The sequence below is a fragment of the Symphalangus syndactylus genome, chromosome 18 (assembly GCF_028878055.3).
Source record: "Symphalangus syndactylus isolate Jambi chromosome 18, NHGRI_mSymSyn1-v2.1_pri, whole genome shotgun sequence".
NCBI lineage: Eukaryota > Metazoa > Chordata > Mammalia > Primates > Hylobatidae > Symphalangus > Symphalangus syndactylus.
This window is the reverse complement of record NC_072440.2, coordinates 77,516,772-77,537,235: the sequence shown is the minus strand read 5'-3', so window position 1 is coordinate 77,537,235 and position 20,464 is coordinate 77,516,772. Positions and strand designations below refer to the sequence as shown.

Genomic DNA, 20,464 nt, shown 5'->3' with positions numbered 1-20,464 from the left:
TTTTAAGCATATAGATATTTTACTTCCTTAGTTAAGTTTATTTCTAAGTATTTTATTTGAGAAAATTCAACATCCTTTCATGATAACCCCCCAACGAATGAGGGTTAAGAAAACTGTATGTGACAAGCCTACAGCTAACATCATGCTCAACAGTGAAAAGCTGAAAGCGTTTGCTCTAGGATGAAGAACAAGACAACGATGTCTACTCCTGCCACTTCTCTTCAGTATAGTACTGGAAGTCCCATTCAGAGCAATTAGACAAGAAAAAGAAATAAAAGACATCCAAATTGGAAAAGCAGAGTTAAATTATCTCTATCTGCAGATGATATCATGTCATATAGAAAACATTAAAGACGCCACCAAAACAAAACAAAAACCCCACAACTGCCAGAACTAGTAAGTACATTCAGTAAAGTTGTCAGATACAAAGTCAACATACAGAATCTGGTGTGTTTATATACACTAACAGTGAACCATCTGAAAACACAAATTTAGAAAAGTCCCATTTGTAATAACATCAGGCTAGAAGTTTTAATAAAACTGTATATACAGCAGCATAGTGATCATGGGAGAGAGATAGAGCAGGGGGGACAACTTTTAGTGGCTACTACCAGATGAACCTGCCTTCAGATGTGGCACCCCCCTTCCAGAGTCGCGGCCTGTCTTCAGAGCGTCTTTGAATGGGGCCTTCATGCCTTGCTTGTGTCCACCACTCCCTTGAAAAGGCCAGCTTCCTGCCTCACCGTGATCTACCTGGAGCCCCAGCCCAACAGCCATGAACCAAAGCATGGAGAGTTTCATGCTTAAGTTGTCTGCTCCTCAGTTTTCTGGCAGGGGCTGGTGTTGGCAGCAGTTGGGACTGAAAGAGGCCATAGCAGTTGGCTGCCTGAGCTCTTGGGTCCTCGGTGGGCTCCGAGGGGATTGGAAAGTCCATTAACTTAGCAGAGTGACGTAAAGTGGAGACCGTTCCATGAGTCCTCTAACAGAGGCCATTCGCATCTTCCTTTGTTGGAAATGGTCCAGTCCATGGCATATCTACTCATAGGCTTTGTTTTAGAGCCAAAGGGTAGGCAGCTGGGCCAGAAATTCAGTGAGTTAGGGGAACGAGAGTGCCCACCTGTTCCCCTGGCTTTCCTAGGTGTGAAGGAAAAGGCAGTGGCCAGTAATGCGAAGATGTGGGCCATGAAGTCGGGCAGACCTGGGCTTCAGTCCTTGTTTCACTTCTAACTAGCTCTGTGCTAGAGCAGTGGCTCAGACTCAGTAAGGGAGAGTGGCAAATTCTTCTCCATCAGGGCTTATGGCAAGTAAAAGTGAATGGACCAACCATGGTCCATGGCCGGTAGTGCTAAAAATATTTCCTTTTCTCTTAGAGACATACATCTGTGTTCTCTCTCCAGTACTCTAAAAGTGAGTAAAAGAAAACCCATTTGTATATAAATGGCTATCACTCACTAGGGCGAAGATCCATGCTCTCATTTTCCTCTTCCAAATCCATAAGAGCTGTAGATGACAGGCCCATGCTCTGAGCAGCCCCCGGTTATTGTATTTGACATGTATCCATCAGGCGCATGCACAGACACACGGGTGACTTCCTGCTTTTGTGGGATTGAGAGGGGCAGGACCTGTCAGTAAGACACTCCCTGGCAGTGCTCTCATGGACAGGCAAATACACTGCCTGCTTCCACTCTGACCTGTTCGTTCGTTCGTTCGTTCGTTCGTTCATTCATTCATTCTGTCCTTCTTAAAAATTTAGTCCTGGGAATATATACTGAGTGTTCCTTTGTACTTCCTTTGGATAAAATTGACCAGATCCATGTCCTCATGGAGCTGATCCTCTGGTTGAAGGAGAAAGACAACAAACAGGTCTACCTAGCATGCCAGATGGTGGTCCGTGCTGGGGTCAGCAGTGACAGTTGAGCCAGAAGCCTCACGGAGTCAGAGGATAGGCATCGAGGCTGTCCAGGAACAGGGCACTCCAGGCAGACGGAACAGCCACAGCTCCGGCTCCGGCTCTGTGGCTCCACCCACTTCATCATCCTCTAACATCCTGGACCGGGCCCTGGTCACCTGCAGCATCCTCTTGGATCCCTCGTCCTCCCTGCCCCAGCTGCCCCAGCCTCCTTTCACTTGTCCCCTGTTACACGAGCCCCTGCCACATGTTCCCTCTGCCCTGCCCTTTGCACTACAGCTGCTCCCCTTCCAGGACTGTCTACTCTGACTCCTTTTTTTTTTTTTTTTTAGGTGGAGTTTTACTCTTGTCACCCAGGCTGGAGTGCAGTGGTGTGATCTCAGCTCACTGTAACCTCTGCCTCCCAGTTTCAGGCGATTCTCATGTCTCAGCCTCCTGAGTGCCTGGGATTATAGGCACCCGCCACCATGCCGCGCTTATTTTTGTATTATTAGTAGAGACGGGGTTTCACTATGTTCACTAGGCTGGTCTGGAACTCCTGACCTCAAGTGATCTGCCCGCCTCAGCCTGGGATTACAGGTGCTGGGATTACAGGTGCTGGGATTTCAGGTGTGAGCCGCCACGCCCAACCTCCAACTCAATATTTTGGTTCCAGATCAAACATCAAAGCTCAGCTAATCCAACCCCACTCCCAGGCGTGGTGCCCCTGGCAGAACCAGGCCCCCGCCCGCTGCCCTCATCTTCCTTTGAAAGCCTATGTTTGTATGGGTGATTATTGGCATCAGGTCGGCTGAGGTCCCCGAGGACTGAGCCCTGGAAGGCGGGGATGCTGCCTGGTTTTGTCCTCCAAGATAGCCCCAGGGCCTAGCCCGGAGCTTGGTATACAACAGGCCACCTGGTGGTGACTGAGGAGAGAACACGCAGTTCTGTCTGGGGGACAGTGGGGGTTAGGAAAATTGAGGAGGGTCTTGAAGGAGGAGTACACACGCTCAACCTAGCATCCAGTTGTCATCATGTCTAAAAACTAATAAAACAGCACAGGCAGTGTCAGGGGGGTGGGAAGGCTGGTCTTTGGGCACCTCTGGCCACGCCACTTTCAGAAGCATTGAGTCAAATGTCCAGAGACCGTATACCATGGGCTGAAATGGAGTGAACATAATGTGTGCACCTCAGTTCTCTCCGAGACACAGAGGCTGCTCTTTAGCTACAGTTACGGTACCGCGGTTCCAGGTAAAGCAGAGACTGGCTGGGTCTCTGCCACATCCAGACCTTTACACTACATCCTTCTTTCAAGGGTCTGTGGAATGGTACTGGCAGTTCTTAGTAAATAATCCATTTCCTCTTGTACTAGGCTGCCTCATTGACATAACCCAGTGAACTGAAAAGTCGTTTTTCTTGGGCCAAGTTATTCATCTTATTCTTGGCATTTGGCTGCAATAATATCAGTCTATCGGCACGGCCATACAGTAATTCAGGCATTTTGTTCTAGCAGTGAGGACACTTATAGTTAATAACACATGAAGCCATTTCATTAAAAGGAAAGTTTTGTTAGGATACGTTAACACAGGCCTTGAACCCAAACACAAATCATTTCATTCCCTGGCTATTAAGGAAGCAAAATGAATTGGGAACCTGAAGCCATTTTTTGAAGAATCGTTGTTATCCTCATGTCATCTGATTCTCTCTGCATTCAACAGTCCGCATAAAGGGGATCAGGGTTTTAGAGAGACGATAACACTTGTTTTTCTCTGAGATGGAGAAGATGTGGTATAGGCTTTGGGGGCAGCATACACTGAAGGCCCGGTGCTAGTTCCACTGCTCACTCCCCGAGCAATAGCACATTTCTTAGTTGCTCCACGTTTGTTTTAAGGCAGACAAAATTGCAGGGCTGGCCGGGCGCAGGGTGGCTCATGCCTGTAATCCCAGCACTTTTGGAGGCCTAGGCAGGTGGATCACCTGAGATCAGGAGTTCAAGACCAGCCTGGCCAACATGGTGAAACCCTGTCTCTACTAAAAATACAAAATTAAGCAGGCATGGTGGCTTGTGCCTGTAATCCCAGCTACTTAGGAGGCTGAGGCAGGTTGAGGATCACTTGAACCCGGGAGGTGGAGGTTGCAGTGAGCTGAGATCGCGCCATCGCACTCCAGCCTGAGCAACGAGAGCAAACTCCATCTCAAAAAAATAAAATAAAAAAATAAATCGCAGGGCTTTTGTGGACATTGTGTGTAACATGTCTGGCACATGACAGGTGCTGTGAAATGGTACAGCTTTTTCCGTATGTCCAAGAAAGTTCCAGGTAATACTAGTTTTCACTCTTGAATATTCCAACATGCAGAAAAAAGTATTTAGTTTTGAGATGCAGGACTTTGGATTGTTAAGGAGTTACGTGAAGTTTGAAATGGAGAGGGAGGCATTTGGTCTATGCTGCAGGAAGCAGGGGCAGCCTGACATGTTGGTTCCACATTCGCTGTGTGTCAGTGAATGTTTATTTCTGAGTTCTCACCGCCTTCATGTCAGCGGGTTTCTCTGTGGGGTCTGATCCTTGCAGGGGTTTATAACATCCATCAAGTATCTCCTACGAGGTCCTCCTCCTAAAATAGCACTCTTGCCCAGGAACCTGGGGGCTTGCGTGACAGGGACTGGATAAATGCCCAGGCCGGCCTGCAGCCAGCAGAGAGGTGCACCGAGCTTGTTCTGAGTCACAAGCCCGGGAAACGCTTCCCGGGTTTTGTTTTAGCACTCAGAAACCCACTCAAGAAGGTCATTTCCTGAACTCTGCTGTTTCTGTTGAGTTTTCTGGAAGCAGAGGGGATGCTTAGCTGCCCAATCCACAAAGCGTGCTTTATGTTTGTGTTTCCCCGCCTGCCTAGCATTTGACAATTAATTAGGCATGGTAATTACCTGTTTTAATTTCATGATTGCACATCCTATAATTAGCCCTAATTCTGTAATAGGGAAGTTCATGTACACAAAGGCAGCTGATGTTGAAGGTGATAAGGGTTACAATATTAACAGCTGTCATTGCTTATTGCCTGCCAGGCATGGGCGAGGCACGACACCTCACAGCCACCCAGTGACATTGGCATTGGCCTGTCTTACAGATGAAGAAGCTGAGTCTCAAGGTGGGGTGTCATCCCTAGGGTCACAGCAGCCGAAAAGGATAATTGTGGGGATGTGAACCCAGGCCTCCCTCCCTACACAGCTGTGCCCTTTCACGCTGCCATTCTGCCTCTTGCAGGAGCACCTGAGATCCGACATGCTTTGGGCTAAAGATGCTTGGCACACCCTTAAACCATATTGAGGGCTTCAACCACTTAAAGGAAGCTTTTACATCCTCATTCTTTGTCTCCCTGACTCCCTCCCCACTTCTTCTTTTCCACCGCCTTATGAGAGTGCATGTTTGTGTGTGTGTGTCTGAGATAAATTTTACCCTGGAATGTTGACTGCTTGGTGGTTAGATGTTTTAGTACGTGTACAAAGTGTTGTCCTGAATATAATTGCTTAATTCTCCTCCTTTCCCAAAGACTTAGCCTGTAGCACTATCTTCATTTATCCAAATAGAGACTCAGGGCTTGAAGAGGTGAATTAACTTATCCAGGATCACTTGGCTGGCAAGGGGTGGAGCTGGAATTCGAACCCATTTCTCTCTGAGGCCGGAATCCAGTGTCTGGGCTCCCTCCCGATGCTGACGTATGACGATGTGTCAGGTCCACGTGGATGTGCACCCACAGAGCCTTGACACTACCTCCTGCCCCATCTATGGCCTGGCTTAGACATCCCTGCCCCACAAGTTAGGGTGAAAGCTCACTCTCCCGAGGACAGTGAAGGCAGGGCTTTGTTTTGTTTTTGCTTTTAAATTCAGGATTAACATAAATACCATCAGGTGTATAAATGTTAAGTTTATGGTTCAATTAATTTTACTTCTGTATAGACCTTTATAACCACTGCCCAGATATAGATCCTGGATGTTTCCAGCACCCAGAAGGCTCCTTTGTGCCCTGCACAAGAATCTTTTCTCCGCCCAAGGTCATGAAGACATTCTGCCATGTTTTCTCCTCTGGCTTTATGATTTCACTTTTCACTCTGAGGTCTATGACTCCAAAAGACATGAGTGCAAAAGCCGCACTCGCGAATGTTGATAGTTGCTTTATTCGTGAAAGTCTCAACTGGAAACAACCTAAATGTCCACCCAGCAGAACAGGTAGATACAAACAGGGAAATATTCAGACAGTGGAATACTATTCGGCAGTGCAAAGCAACATGAGGGCCATCCACAGCAACACAGCTGCATCTCATGTCCACAGTACTGAGTGAAAGAAACCAGACCCATAGGAGCACACACTGGTTGTGTTTAGGTCAAATTCAAAAACACGGGGAAGGCTGGGTGCAGTGGCTCACGCCTGTAATCCTAGCAATTTGGGAGGCCGAGGTGGGTGGATCACCTGAGGCCAGGAGTTCAAGACCAGCCTGGCCAACGTGGTGAAACCCCCGTCTCTACAAAAATACAAAAATTAGCCGGACATGGTGGCGGGCACCTGTAATCCCAGCTACTCAGGAAGCTGAGGCAGGAGAATCACTTGAACCTGGGAGGCGGAGGTTGTAGTGAGCTGAGATCACGCCATTGCACTTCAGCCTGGGTGACAGAGTGAGTCTCCATCTCAAAATAAATAAATAAATAAATAACGGAAGAAATCTAGGGGATAGTGCTTAGCATTGCAGGAGAGCACTATTGATTAGAACAGGGCACAGAAAAGTCTCATAGGAACACTCTGGTAGATGCTCTTCATCTTCTAAAAGAAAGCGTCTCCTTGAGACCTTATCTCTACTAGAGCTTGTTCTGGATTCTGTTCATTGATGGACTGAGGTTTTTGCATTTTTTTCTCCCCTTAACCTTCCTTTACTTCCACTGTTATTACAGACATCATGAGGGTAATTCTTCTCAGTGGAAAAGAAATCTTCAGATTTGACCTTCCTCTTAAAATGAAGAAGAAAGGGTTTGCCCCGATGCCCGATTACAGATATTACCCTCCTATTTAATCTTCTTTTGCTGAGCCAAGGAGATCCAACATAAAGTGGTTTTTTATTGCTTGTTTTAAAAGGGAACTTGGTTGTGTCGGAAGAGGTCAACTCTTTTTATCCCTCCAAGGAATTATTATCTTTATGGCTCAAGCAGAAGGAATTGGGGCTGATCAAACTTAATTTGGAGGGGAGAGGCTTTTAAAATAGCAAACAAAACAAAAAACTCTAACAATTTTGAGTCTAAGACCTTTGAAATCCTTAGTGAAATAAGTCCATGATTTAGTTAAGTATATATAATTCAAGGACAGCTTAATTTGCAGAGAAAGTTTCCTAACTTTGGATGTTTGAAGCATTGTTGTTGTGGATCAGCCATTTGGGTAATTTTAATGGCATTAGAGTAGCTTCGATTAGATCCAAAAGGAGAGGCACAAATGAGGTGAGATTGGAACGTCTGATAGCAAGGAGACCTTTCCGAGAACACGGGATCTACAAAGAGGTGCCTGGGCTTCAGGGGAACTAGGCAAGGGCTCCTGGTCCCAGCTACCCACATTGCTGGTCTGGGGTTCCTGGTGCCTTCAGGATTCTGGGTCACTGCAGCAGCCTGCTGTTGTCAGAGGCATTTGAACCACAGCAGCTCCATCTTGAATAGGGGCTGGGTAAAATGAGGCTGAGACCTACTGGGCTGCATTTTCAGATGGTTAGGCATTCTATGTCATAGGATGAGACGCGAAGTCGGCACAAAATACAGGTCATAAAGACCTTGCTGATTAAACAGCTTGCAGTAAAGAAGCTGGCTAAAACCCACCGAAACCAAGATGGCTACTAGCGTGACCTCTGGGTGTCCTCTCTGCTACACTTCCACCAGCACCGTGACAGTTTGTAAATGCCATGGCAACATCAGGAAGTTACCCTATATGGTCTAAAAAGGGGAGGCATGAATAATCCATTTCTTGTTTAGCATATAATCAAGAAATAACCATAAAAATGGGCAACCAGCAGCTCTCAGGGCTGCTCTGTCTATGGAGTAGCGATTGTTTATTCCTCTACTTTCCTAATCAACTTGCTTTCATTTTACTCTACAGACTCGCCCTAAATTCTTTCTTGGTTGAGATCTGAGAACCTTCTCTCGGGGTCTGGATCGGAACCCCTGTCCAGTAACACTGTGATAGAAAGTATTAGAGGGCAGAGGGCAGGTAGCCGTGGGTTCAAATTCCTTATCTCCCCACATACCCTGGGCAAGTGATCTGACCTCTCTGAGCCCATTACTTCATCTGAAAAGGGAGTGTTTATACCATCTGCCTTGCAGATTAACATGCGGCTGGACAGTGAGGTGCGTAGAGCCTGGGATAGGACTCAACAAATAATAGGTGGGCAGATCCTGGGTGCAGATTTAGGCCTGATGAGTTTTAGTTACCTAGGGGATATCATGTCCTCGTCTGGAGTTTGTATCAGAGGTGCAGACTAGAGATACAGATTTTAGAGTCATTGGCCTAAACATGAAACATGCAGGCCTGGGATTGCGCATGTGTGTTCCGGGGAGAGGCAGGGCGTGGGCAGGAGAGGAGGTGCCCATTTGGAAGGTGGAGAGAGAGGCCTCCAGGGAGCAAAAACAGTGGGCTCTTGCATGTACCTTGTGAAAAATGTAGAGTCAGAATTTATCACTCACAAGAGAGAGACTTCTTTTTATTATTACGTTAACAAGGTTTTAAAGATGTGTATTGACATTCACTGATTCAAATTACAATGGCCGTTTATCATTGGAGGCTTTACCCTGTGGGCTGTTCTTAACTCGGGTAATTTTTTTAAAGTGCATTGATCGCTCTCTCACTTCTCTGGTTTCCCTTGTGATGTATTATAGTTGCTGTATATCCTTGGAAGCTGCCTAGGGCCTGTAAAAGGCTGGTGAAGCAGTGCTCCTGTTTTCTCTACTTGGTTAAAATAAAGAAGGTGTACGCCCACGTGTGCTGGTCCCATCTGGATGTGACCTTTTGTTCAGTTGAGCTGATAATTGCAAGTCCAGATCTTGACCTTAGCCTACTCATTCCTAACCCCAGTCCAGTTCCTCTCCGTCTGTAGGGTGGTCCGTGTGATCCCAGGCATAGCTGCGCTGTTCGTAGACTTGAATTCTCTCCATACCACTTTGGGTGGGAGATGCTGCTCTCAGCTCCATTTTGTAGACGAGGAAATGAATGGCCAGAAAGATTGCATGGCTTGTCTGATGGGTGAGTTTGTGCATTACATCAGGGGTTCCTGAAATTGCCCACTCGTGAGAATCACTGGAGAAGCTTTGGTTGCACTGGGGATTCCTGGGCCTCAGATGGTTAATGCAACCCACCCAGTGGTTGGTAAGATTTGGAAAGGGCTGCCCTTCTCCACACCGGATCTTGGATATGTTGGTGGAAAAATAACAATAATGACTTCTTTTTTTTTTTTTTTATATGCCTAATGCTAAATGATGAGTTAATGGGTGCAGGAAATCAACATGGCACATGGATACATATGTAACAAACCTGCACATTGTGCACATGTACCCTAAAACCTAAAGTATAATAAAAAAATAAATAATGACTTCTTGATTATTTAGATCGGGGGTTATCAAACTCTTTTTGTAAAGGCCAGAAAAAATACTTTGAGCTTTGCAGGCTCTGTGGTCTATTTCAGCTTCTTAACTCTGCTGTACAGAAGCCCCTTGACTTATGATGGGGTTATGTCCCAATAAGCCCATTCTAAGTTGAAAATATCGTAAGTTGAAAATGCATTTAATACGCTTCATCTCGTGAACATCATAGCTCAGCCTAGTCTACCTTCAACCTGTTCAGAACACTTACATTCACCTATAGTTAGGCACAATCATCTAACACAAAGCCTATTTTATAATAAAGTGTCCAACAGCTCATGTAAAATATCATACTGCACATCACTAGCCTGGAAAAAAGATCAAAATTTGAAGTGTGGTTTCTACTGAATGCTTATTGCTTTTGTACCATTTTAAACTTGAAAAATTGCAAGACAATTACCAGCCTAAGTGAGGGACTGTCTATATTTCAAAAGCAGCCAAAACAAATCATTGTGGCTGAATTTGGCCCATGGGCCATAGTTTGCCCACCCTGATCTAGATAATTAGTAGTATGTATGATGATCATAGAAGTGATTGAACTTGCCACTCTCCAGGAGATGTTTGGACTTTTATAAGAATATATCATAAGCAGGTATGGGCCATTCAAGATATATAGGGTGACAGCCAGGCGCGGTGGGTCACGCCTGTAATCCCAGCACTTTGGGAGGCCAAGGCAGGCAGATCATCTGAGGCCAGGAGTTCAAGACCAGCCTGACCAACATGGCGAAACCTTGTTTCTACTAAAAATACAAAAAATTAGCCAGGTGTGGTGGTGGGCACCTGTAATCCCAGTTACTCGGGAGGCTGAGGCAGGAGAATTGCTTGAACTTAGAGGTGGAGGTTGCTAAGATCGTGCCACTGCCCTCCAGCCTGGGCAACAGAGTGAGACTTCGTCTCAAAAAAAAAAAAAAAAAAAAAAAAAAAAAAAAAAAAAAAGCAAAGGGCACAGCGACATTTCTCAAAAAAAAAAAAAAGAATATATATATATATATATGATGAGAATTGCATTCAGTTGCTCATAAAAGACCCCTAAAACATTAGCTTGAACAAATTAGAGATGAATATTTGTCGTTTGTTGAAGAAGCCTTGAGTAACTGATCTGATTATAGGTTTGGTGATGTGACGTCAGCAATAATGGGATGACATTATTGCTCCTTAAGGTCATCAGAGACCCCAGGACTTCTGTAAACTTCATAGGCATTCTGTTTCTCCATCTCACTCCATGGGAAACATCTATCCATTTGTTAATTGAAATGTTGTGGTTTTAGTCTCTAGTCCTTCCTCCTGTTCACAGAATAATGTGAGACATTCTATGGTCGCCATACTAGAGTTCGAACACATGATGTCTGTGTTTGGGGTTGATGGGTGGCTTTCACATAGGAACAGAGTTTATCACTCACATTAGAGATGGTGGTTTTCATGGTCATAGAGGTTTTAAAGATGTGTATTGACATTCATGGAGTGTAAGTTACAACATCCCTTTATCCTTGGGGACTTTTCTCTCTGGGCTGTTCTTAACTCATGTAATTTTAAAAAGTAGATTGATCTCTCTCCTCCTTCTGTTTTTCGTTGTGAAGTTGCTACTTGCCCCTGGAAGGTGCTAAGACCTGCAAAAAGCTGATGAAACAGCCCTTACATTTTGTATCCCCAGAGTATTCTCTAAGGAGTCATAACTTGATTAAAATAAAGAAATTCTGTGTCCCGGTTATGCTTATCCCATCTGGACATGGCATTCAGTCTAGTGGGGCAGATCTCAGCTCTTGCCCTCTCCCTTCTTTCTGAAACTGAATTCCACCTCGTCTGTGTGGTGGTCGGTGTGGTCCCAGGAAACACCACATTGCTCTCCAAACCACCTTTGGAGTGAGGTGCTGTTCTCAGCTCTGTTTTACAGATGAGGAAACAAGTGGCCAGAAAGGTTGACTAGCCTCTCACCAGCAAGCTGTTAGTGCTGCAATACACACATGACAGCAACATGAAAAATGCATCTCTGCTATTAATTGGGCTGTGGATCTCTGTTGATGTTGGGAAAATAGCATATAGTATGTCATTCCCATAACTTGCCTGATTTAGTCAATGTTTCCTGTACCCATGTGTTCAGCCAGCACCAATAAATCCCTGCTCTGTGCCAGGAACTGGGCATCCAGTGGTGTGTGACACAGATGTGACTCCTGCTGCAGTTGGTTTTCATGGGGAACGCATTGCCGAAATCCTACTCCTTTAGAATGAGAGTTTTAAGAGGAATTCACATTTTCTGTCTTTCTTGACAGGTCTACATCCGGATAAAAGATGATGAATGGAACATCTATCGCCGGTATACAGAGTTCAGGAGTTTGCACCACAAGTTACAAAACAAGTACCCTCAAGTGAGGGCCTACAACTTCCCACCCAAAAAGGCCATTGGAAACAAGGTACCGTCCCATGCTAGGAAGCCTGCTTGTCACTGCCTGCGTTCAAATGGATTATTTATTCTTCTTCTTTAGTCTGTTGCTTAAAAACACATGCTCCTTAAAGAAAAGTTGGCGGATATAAGAAAAAAATAGAGAAAAGAAATAGCCATTCATAATTCCACCACCTAAAGACGGTCACCATTATGTCCTATGTGTGTATGTCCTCCTATTTCTCTAGGGCAGGAGTTGGAAACCTTTTCTTTAAAGGGCCAGAGAGTAAATATGTTTGGCTTTAGAGACTATACCATTTCAGTGGCAAATACTCACCTCTGCTGGGGTCTTGTGTAAGCAACCGTAGACAGTACAGACACAAATGAGCATGGCTGTGTGCCAATAGCATTTTATTTTTAAGAATAGATAGCAGCTGGATTTGGCCTATAGGTCAGTTTGCCAACCCCTGTTCTGGACCAAAAAATGCTTTTCTAGTTTTCATCTGTAGTTGTCATGATGTTCACTTCAACTTGTGACTGTGGAGTAGAACTTTCTCAGAGGAGTCTGTTGTTGTTATTGTTATACGGTTATTCGCCTCGTGAAGGCTAATGATTTATGATGACCCAATTTGTCTGTTTATTCATCCTGGTTTCCTTGAGGAAGGAGGTGCTAGCCCTCTGCACGCTCTTTGGTTGATTAATATTATTCACTCAGCAGTCATTAATTGGGCACCAATTGTGTGTCATTGTGCAAAGGGCTGGGTTCAGCCCTGGAGAAGACAGACCTGGGTGTGGACCTGGCTTGGAGCCCTGTCAAATGGTCAGCTTCAGCTAGGTGGCACCATGATGTCGCTCCTCATGTTTGCTTAGGGAAGCAGTTCTCTGTCATGGCCGCACTTTGGATCCCCTGGGGAGCTTTGAAAACCACTGAGGACCGCCTGTACCCCACCTCCATTCCCATTCTGATTGAATCGATCTGAAGGGAGGCCTGCGCATGGAGGGGTTAAATAGTTCTCTAAGTGATTGCACTCTGCGGCCAAACTGGAGAATCTTTAGCTTAGAGTCAAGAAGGAGACGGGCACTTCATCAATTGTGGTATGTGTTCAATAGCTTGGCAGGGACAGTCCGATGGGAAGGTAGAGCCATGACCTTTCTCAGGATGTGTAAGACGTCGGGCATTGTATTGAGCATGATCTCTCTGCCACGGTCATTCTCAAAGCCCCAGCCGGCAGCAGCAGCAGCCCTGGGAGCTGGTTAGAAATGCACATTCTTGGGCTCACCCTAGACGTGCTGATTCACAAGCTCTGGGGCTGAGACCCAGCAGTCTGGGTTTAACAAGCTCTCTAGGTGATGTTGTTCATGAGGAAGTATGAGGACTGCCATTCTATCTTTTGACAAAGCCATGTGGCAGATGCCATATGGGGCGAATCCCTAGTTTCTGTCTTCAGGAGGTACCGTGCTAGGATTTCCTTGACCTTTATCACAGAAACACAGAGCAAGAGTTTCCACAACCCACTCCTGGCACTTGGGAATTTCACAGGGAAATCTATTCCCAACCCTTACATTTACATGTGTGTAAATTTCTATGTATAAAACAGATTGAAACCTGATCGCACCAAGGTCTGCTCGATTTGAACATAAACAGTTACAAAGCAGGTTTATCCAAGGCCCAGAATACATTTGTCCTTCATTTTTCTGTTGAGGAAAAGTAGAGCTGAACCGCTACACATGGCAGACAGAAACTCTATGCTTGTTCATAGCAAGGAGTACAAGAATTCTTTTGAAAAGAGGGGAAAATTATATATTGATTTAATCTAATGACCCATAGGCTTATACAAATCTTGGGACTCATTCAGAATGTCCTAAAATGTCATAAAACAACATGCTGCTAACCAGTGTATTATCAAATTATAAGACATTCTTAAGTGCAAGAAACGTGATCCTGTAGTGTCTCTTCCATGACAGCTTCTTCGCGGAACCTGCCTGCGTCTTGTGCTAAGGGAACGCCATTGTAGCACAAGGTGGAAATGAGGGGATTTGGAAGGGGAAAAGTCTTGGGTTGTGGCTTAACATTGTCCTGACTTAACATTGTCCAGGGGTGCCTGGGAACTGCAACTTTAAGCAAAATGACCTATTGTGTTATGAAATGAACTTTACCATGGACAAATGGATACAAACAAGAGTTCAGTTCCTAGGGCATATAGTACCGTATTTAGCTTAAAGTCTTAGTTAGAACCTATCAACAACATTAAGTCAACAGTTGCTATGTCAGTTTCCTCTTACTGCTGTCACAAATCACCGCAAATGTAGGGACCTAAAACAAATTCATTATCTTACAATTCCAGAGGTCAGAAGTCCAAAATGAGTGTCACAGAGCTAAAATCAAGACGTCAGCCAGGCCTCTTCCTTCTGGAGCCCCAGGAGAGAGTTCGCTCCTTGCTTTTTCAGCTTCTCAAGGCCACCCTCATTTTTGCCTTATTGCTTTCTGTCTTCAGAGACATCACTCAGCCTCTGCTTCCATCATCATAGTCACATTTTTCTCTGGTTCTGACCCTCTTCCTCTTAGAATTCCCCTTAGATTCCCTGTGATCACATTGGGCTCACCCAGATCATCCAGAATAATCCCCCGATCCATGCTTTGTCTCAAGATCCTTAACTTAATCACGTCTGCTGAGTCCCTTTGGTCATGTGAGGTTCTGGGGATTTGGGTGTGGACGTCTGTGGGGGCCATTATTGCGCCCACCACATGTTCGACATTGCTCCATGCTTTCTCTGCAGCCTCAAACAACTCCCTTCCCGCCTCCTCCCTCCTCAAGCCCCCTAGTTACACAAAACTTAAGACAAAATAAATCTCATCAGTCCTGAAAACACTGGATTTGAGTTTAGTGAGATGAGGCTGAGCCCTGGGGAGTGGGAGGGTTTTTCTGGAGTTGTGTCCTATAGAAAGAGAGCATGAAGCTGTCCTGGGTCTCTCCTGTGCAGGAGCTGGGAACTGTTTTGTTGTTGTTGTTGTTGTTGTTGTTGTTGTTTATTTGGTTTTTTGGAGGCAAAGTCTCATTCTGTTCCCAGGCTGGAGTGCAGTGACGCTGTGTCAACTCACTGCAACCTCTGCTTCCAGAGGAGAGAACTGAGTCTGCTTCATGCTCTCCACCCTCATCCCCAGGCTAGAGAGACGATCTGTCCCTGCTGATCCTGAGGCTCATTCCTCACAGCAGCGGACCTTTCCTCTGTGAAGCCTGTGTCAACCAAGCAATGTGCTTTTTCCCCCCAACATAACCCTATTTGCAAATAAACAAGCTTGAGAATAAAAGACACCATCTTAGTGGGCCTGGCCCAATAATGATCAGCTGGTACAAGTGTACCAGCTGGTTCTTAACCAGATTTATGGTCCTGCTCCCAGTGGTGGGGATGGATCTGACTGCCCAGTTCATGAGCTGTCTTGGGGCCACAGCTCCATTTCTAGCCTGTGCAGCTTTTAACTTTAATAAGCTGGTTGAACTGTGATTGTATTTTATACGTGTATATATGTATATATACACACATTATATATATATACACACATATATACACATATATATATACACACACACACATATACACACACATACTGAATGTCGCTCTGTCGCCCAGGGTGGAGTGCAGTGGCACAATTTGACCTCACAGCAACCTCCGTCTCCTGGGTTCAAGTGACTATCCTGCCTCAGCCTCCTGAGTAGCTGGGACTACAGGCACCCACCACCACACTGAGCTAATTTTTTTATTTTTAGTAAAGACAGGGTTTCGCCATGTTGGCCAGGCTGTTATCAAACTCCTGATCTCAAGTGATCCGCCCACCTCCGCCTCGCAAAGTGCTGGGATTACAGGCGTGAGTAACAGGAGGGGCCATACCCGGCCGCATGATTGTCCTTTGATTCCTTCTTTCTTTTTCTCTGCATGTGGCTAAGACATACCCACTTCCCTTAAATCCACCTTGGCTGCTGCTCAGGACAGATCTTAGTGATTCTTCCCATTTCCAAAGGAGGATTGAGTCAAGATTCAGAACCTTCAACACCCAACTGAGGCCATTGGTGAATTCATTTCAAGGCCACGCTTATGCTGGCCTCAGTGGGCCTAATAACTCAGGACACCTGCTTTAATATCCCAAGGGCAAAATTTTTGGAGTGCGTTGATTCTAAATTGGCCCAGAAAAATCCGCCACATCAGAATCTTTTCTTTGACTGGGTTACTTCAAGGATAACTCCCTTGTCCGCCTGGACCATTGTGGCGCACATCTAGACAAGACGTGTTTGGGCTGATTTAATTAATTTCTTTCTCCCTTTCCTTTCCTTTTCCTTTTTCCTTTTCCTTTTCCCTTCCTTTCCTTTCACAGAGTCTTGCTCTGTCACCCAGACTAGAGTTCTGTGATGCAATTGTAGCTCACTGCAGCCTCAAACTCCTGGGTTCAAATGACCCTCTTGCTTCAGCCTCCCAAGTAGCTGGGACCACAGGCACGCACCATCACACCTGTCTAATATTTCACTTTTTTTGCAGAGACAGGTTTTCACCATGTTGGCCAGGCTGGTCTCAAACTCCTGGGCTCAAGAGCTACTCCCACCTCAGCCACCCAAAGTGCTGGGATTATGGTCATGAGCCACCACTCCTGGCCAGGGTTGATCGAATTTTGCATGCCTTGTTACTCTTAAGCCTTGAACCCATTGAATGACTCACTGCAGAATCCATAGACCTAGACATTATTCAAGGAAATAGCAAGCATAGTTTAGCCTTTCTCGTTTGTCAGATGAGTATCCTTTTAGCCTGTATTTCTATATATTTCCCCTACAATGCCATCATTGGTGATTGTCTGACAGTTTTATAATTGAAAGTGACCTTAATCCCAATTTGAATCTTTTTTATTTGACAAAATTAGCATGTTGTATAGTGTGTAGACCCAGCATTTGTCTTTAGCAAAGAATCTGTTGCCTTAATATGCCATGCATGTGTGTAATTATACGTTCACAGGATACCCAGAGCTCTCCCTGGAGGTGTTCATGCCTTCACATACTGTATCAAGTTCAAATCATGTTGAAATAGTTGGCCTGAATATCAATTCACCATTTGATGAAGTTTATTCTTTCATAGCAGAGTCAAGCCACAATAGATATATATTGAAGTTATTAACTTTTTTTTTTTTTTTTTTTTTTTTGAGACAGCACCTGCCATCATGCCTGGCTAATTTTTGTGTGTTTTTTTAGAGACGGCATTTCACCATGTTGTCCAGGCTGGTCTTGAACTCATGACCTCAGGTGATCCGCCCACCTTGGCCTCCCAAAATGCTGAGATTACAGGTGTGAGCCACTGCGCCTGGCCATTAAGTTTGTTTTTTGTTTTTTGTTTTTTTTGAGACGGAGTTTTGCTCTATCACCCAGGCTGGAGTACAGTGGTGTGATCTCAGCTCACTGCAACCTCCACTTCCCAGGTTCAAGCGATTCTCCTGCCTCAGCCTCCTAAGTAGCTGGGATTACAGGTGCGCACCACCACACCTGGTTAATTTTTGTATTTTTTGTAGGGATGGGGTTTCACCATGTTGGTCAGGCTGGTCTCGAACTCCTGAGCTCATGATCCACCCACCTCAGCCTCCCAAAGTGCTGGGATTACAGGCGTGAGCCAGCACATCTGGCCCATTAACTTTTATATATCACAGGTATGGGGCTTGTTTAGGCCAAGGTAACAATTCCAAGATCTTGGTGACTTAAGCCGACAAGGGTATATCTTTGGCTCATGTTCTCTGTCCATCTTGGGTTGGCCTGGGGCTCTGCTCATCACAGTGCTGGCTTCCAGGCTGCTGGAGGCCCCATCTGCCTGCACGTGGCAACAGGAACAAGGAGTAGGGGCAAGTCAGGCGGTAGCTTCTAAAGCTGCTGCCTGGAAGTGATACATGGGAATTCCACTTGTATTTCAATGGCCAGAGCAAGTTCCTTGGCCGTGCCTAATGTCCAGGGAGCAAAGGAGTCACTCCAGATGTTAATGACCAGCTCTAATGACGCAAGCTGGGATGACGTTTCTGTTGAATGACATTGTTCAGCAGGACTGAGATAGTAAGAGCACAGCTTCACCCATCCACAACTATACATGCCTGTCCCATGGGCTCCACTTTCAAAAGAGTCGCAGTTCACCTGCTTCCTGCATCCTTGCTTAAGTCATTCTCTCTTTCTCTCTCTCTCTCTCTTTTTTCCTTGAGACAGGGTCTGTCTCTGTCACCCAGTTTGCTCCTTGCTTTTTCAGCTTCTCAAGGCCACCCTCATTTTTGCCTTATGGCTTTCTGTCTTCAGAGACATCTAACTCCAAGCCACTGTCACCGCAGTGTGGACACCTGCAGTGGCTGGCCTTTTTCTCCTTTGCCTCCCTGTAGCCTATTTTCCACACTGCAGCCAGAGTGAGATTTGTACAACATAAATCTGATTGTGTCAGCTGTAGATTAAGACCCTCCAGTGACACCCCCTGGTACTTACAATGGGGACTCGTTACTGTGGCCTCAGAGGTGTCCCCTGGTAGCTCCCTCACTGCCCTCTCCTACCTCATCTCATGCCCTTCCCCCGCCCTCTCCACTCAGCCACACTGGTGTCCTAAGATGTCTATACTGTTCTCACCTCAGGGCCTTTGCACCTGTCACACCCTGTACCTGGAATGGCCATTCCCAGATTTCCGCATGGACGGCTCCTCCATTCACCAGATCTCAGTTCAGATTTGCCCTCCTTGGACAGAGGCCTTTCCTGACACCCCTCACTCTGCTGCCCTCAGTCAGTCTCTGGCCCTTTCCTCTGCTTTAATTTTCTTCCCAGTGTCTACCACTGATGGAAATGACTTCTTTGTGCACTTCAATATTATCTGTCTCTCTGCACCAGCATGGAAGCTCATGAACCAGGGCTGGAGCCTGTTTCTGTTCACTGCTCTATCCCCAGCTCCTAGAATAGCACCTGACGTACCAAGATACTCACGGTCTAAATTAATGAACAAACGAACAGAAATTCACTGGAAGAGTTTCCCTTTTATTTTCTTCTTCGCATTGCTGGGTGTTGGCACACATTCAAAAAATCTCAATTCCAGAAGTAAGTACATAAACTTTCAAGGTGACTTGGGAGGTTGTTCTCAGCCTGCTTTTGACTGAATATTTTTTGCAGAGTGGGCGTGAGGCCAAGCAGGCTTTTGGAGACAGGAAAGGTGGCTCTTTAATGGTCTGAGGGAGTTGACCGGCGAGCTGCCTGTCCAAATGGGCTTTAGCAGCATGAGGGCTTAGTTAGGTAAAGGACTTGTTTTTGATGATGTTACTAAAGTCTGCGTTATGGCTCAGGGAGCAAATAAGAATGGAGAGACTGTCGTTCCTTCTTAGGATAATAGATTCCGTCTCCAAAAGTTCATTTGGCATTAACGCAAGGCAAATCACTTTCCCTGGAGCCACGGATAATTCAACTTGTTGGAGAAATTATGCATTAAAATCCTCATTAAAAACACATACCCCCATGTGTGGTAGAGGAACCGACTGGAACTTGCTGAGCTGTGGGAAGCCCCTTTGCAGCTTCTTGGGAGGTGCCGTTGGAAACGCAGCGCGCGAGACGGAGAGGTGGGAGCGAGTGGACCTCATGCAGGAACCAGAGGCAAATGTGTACCGAGTGCAGGGCTGTTGTGCTGGGTGTAGGGGCAGCAAAGGCGAATTAAGGTTCGGTCTCTGGACTTAAGAAGCTGGCAGTCTTGTAGGGAAGATGACAACTAAATGAGTCCTCAGAGAGGAGCTATATGAGCTGCAGGGAACCTGGTGCAATCTTCAGACAGGAGAGAGAAGCAGAGAAGGCTTCCTGCAGGAGGTGAAATGCTTGAGGGGCCACAGGGCTCCCAGCCAGAAATCTAGGCGAGGGAGTAGGTGGGCCAGCAGAATCAGCGCAAGGCATCCTTTCTGTGCATCCCGGATTGGTTTCCCGTGGCTTACAACACCACACATTTATTCTCGTACAGTTCAGGAGGCCAGATGGTCCAAATGGGCCTCACCAGGTTAAAATCAAGGCATCAGCGAGGCTGCATTTCTTTCTAGAGACCCCAGGGGAGAATCCTTCTTGCCTTTTCCAGCTTAGAGGCTGCCTGCATTTCTTGGCTCGTGGCCCCTTCCTCTGTCTTCCGTGTTGCCTCTCTCCCACCATTCTTCTGTTGTCACATCTTGCCCTGACCACAGCAGGGAAGGGTTCTCCACTTTTCGGTAATATGATTAGATTGGGCCCACCCAGATTATCCAGGGTAATCTCCCTTTCTCAGGGCCCTTAATTTCACCTCCTCTGCAATGGCCCCTTTACAGTAGCTTATTCACAGGTTCTTGGGGGTTGAGGCATAGACACTTTAGGAGAGGGTGGACCTCATCCTGCCTACTGTACACCTCTTCTTCCTTCTTCCTTGCCCTGGGTAGAGAACTCTTACTGTTAGCCCACTTTACAAATGGGGCAGCAGAGGCGCGGGGATGTGAAGTGACTTGCCTGGGCCATCTCGCTTGGCAGCGTCAAGGCTGATATCTGGGCCCAG

The 20,464-nt window shown here is 46.0% G+C and overlaps 1 protein-coding gene across 1 annotated transcript in view; it reads left to right on the top strand.

Moving 5' to 3' along the window:
* The window catches only part of SNX29 (sorting nexin 29), a 409,777-nt gene that overhangs the window by 303,776 nt on the left and 85,537 nt on the right, over positions 1 to 20,464 (top strand). The window contains exon 7 of the mRNA XM_063623811.1: positions 11,814 to 11,954. Within this exon, the coding sequence (XP_063479881.1) occupies positions 11,814 to 11,954 (141 nt within the window). The remainder of the gene's footprint in view (positions 1 to 11,813; positions 11,955 to 20,464) is intronic.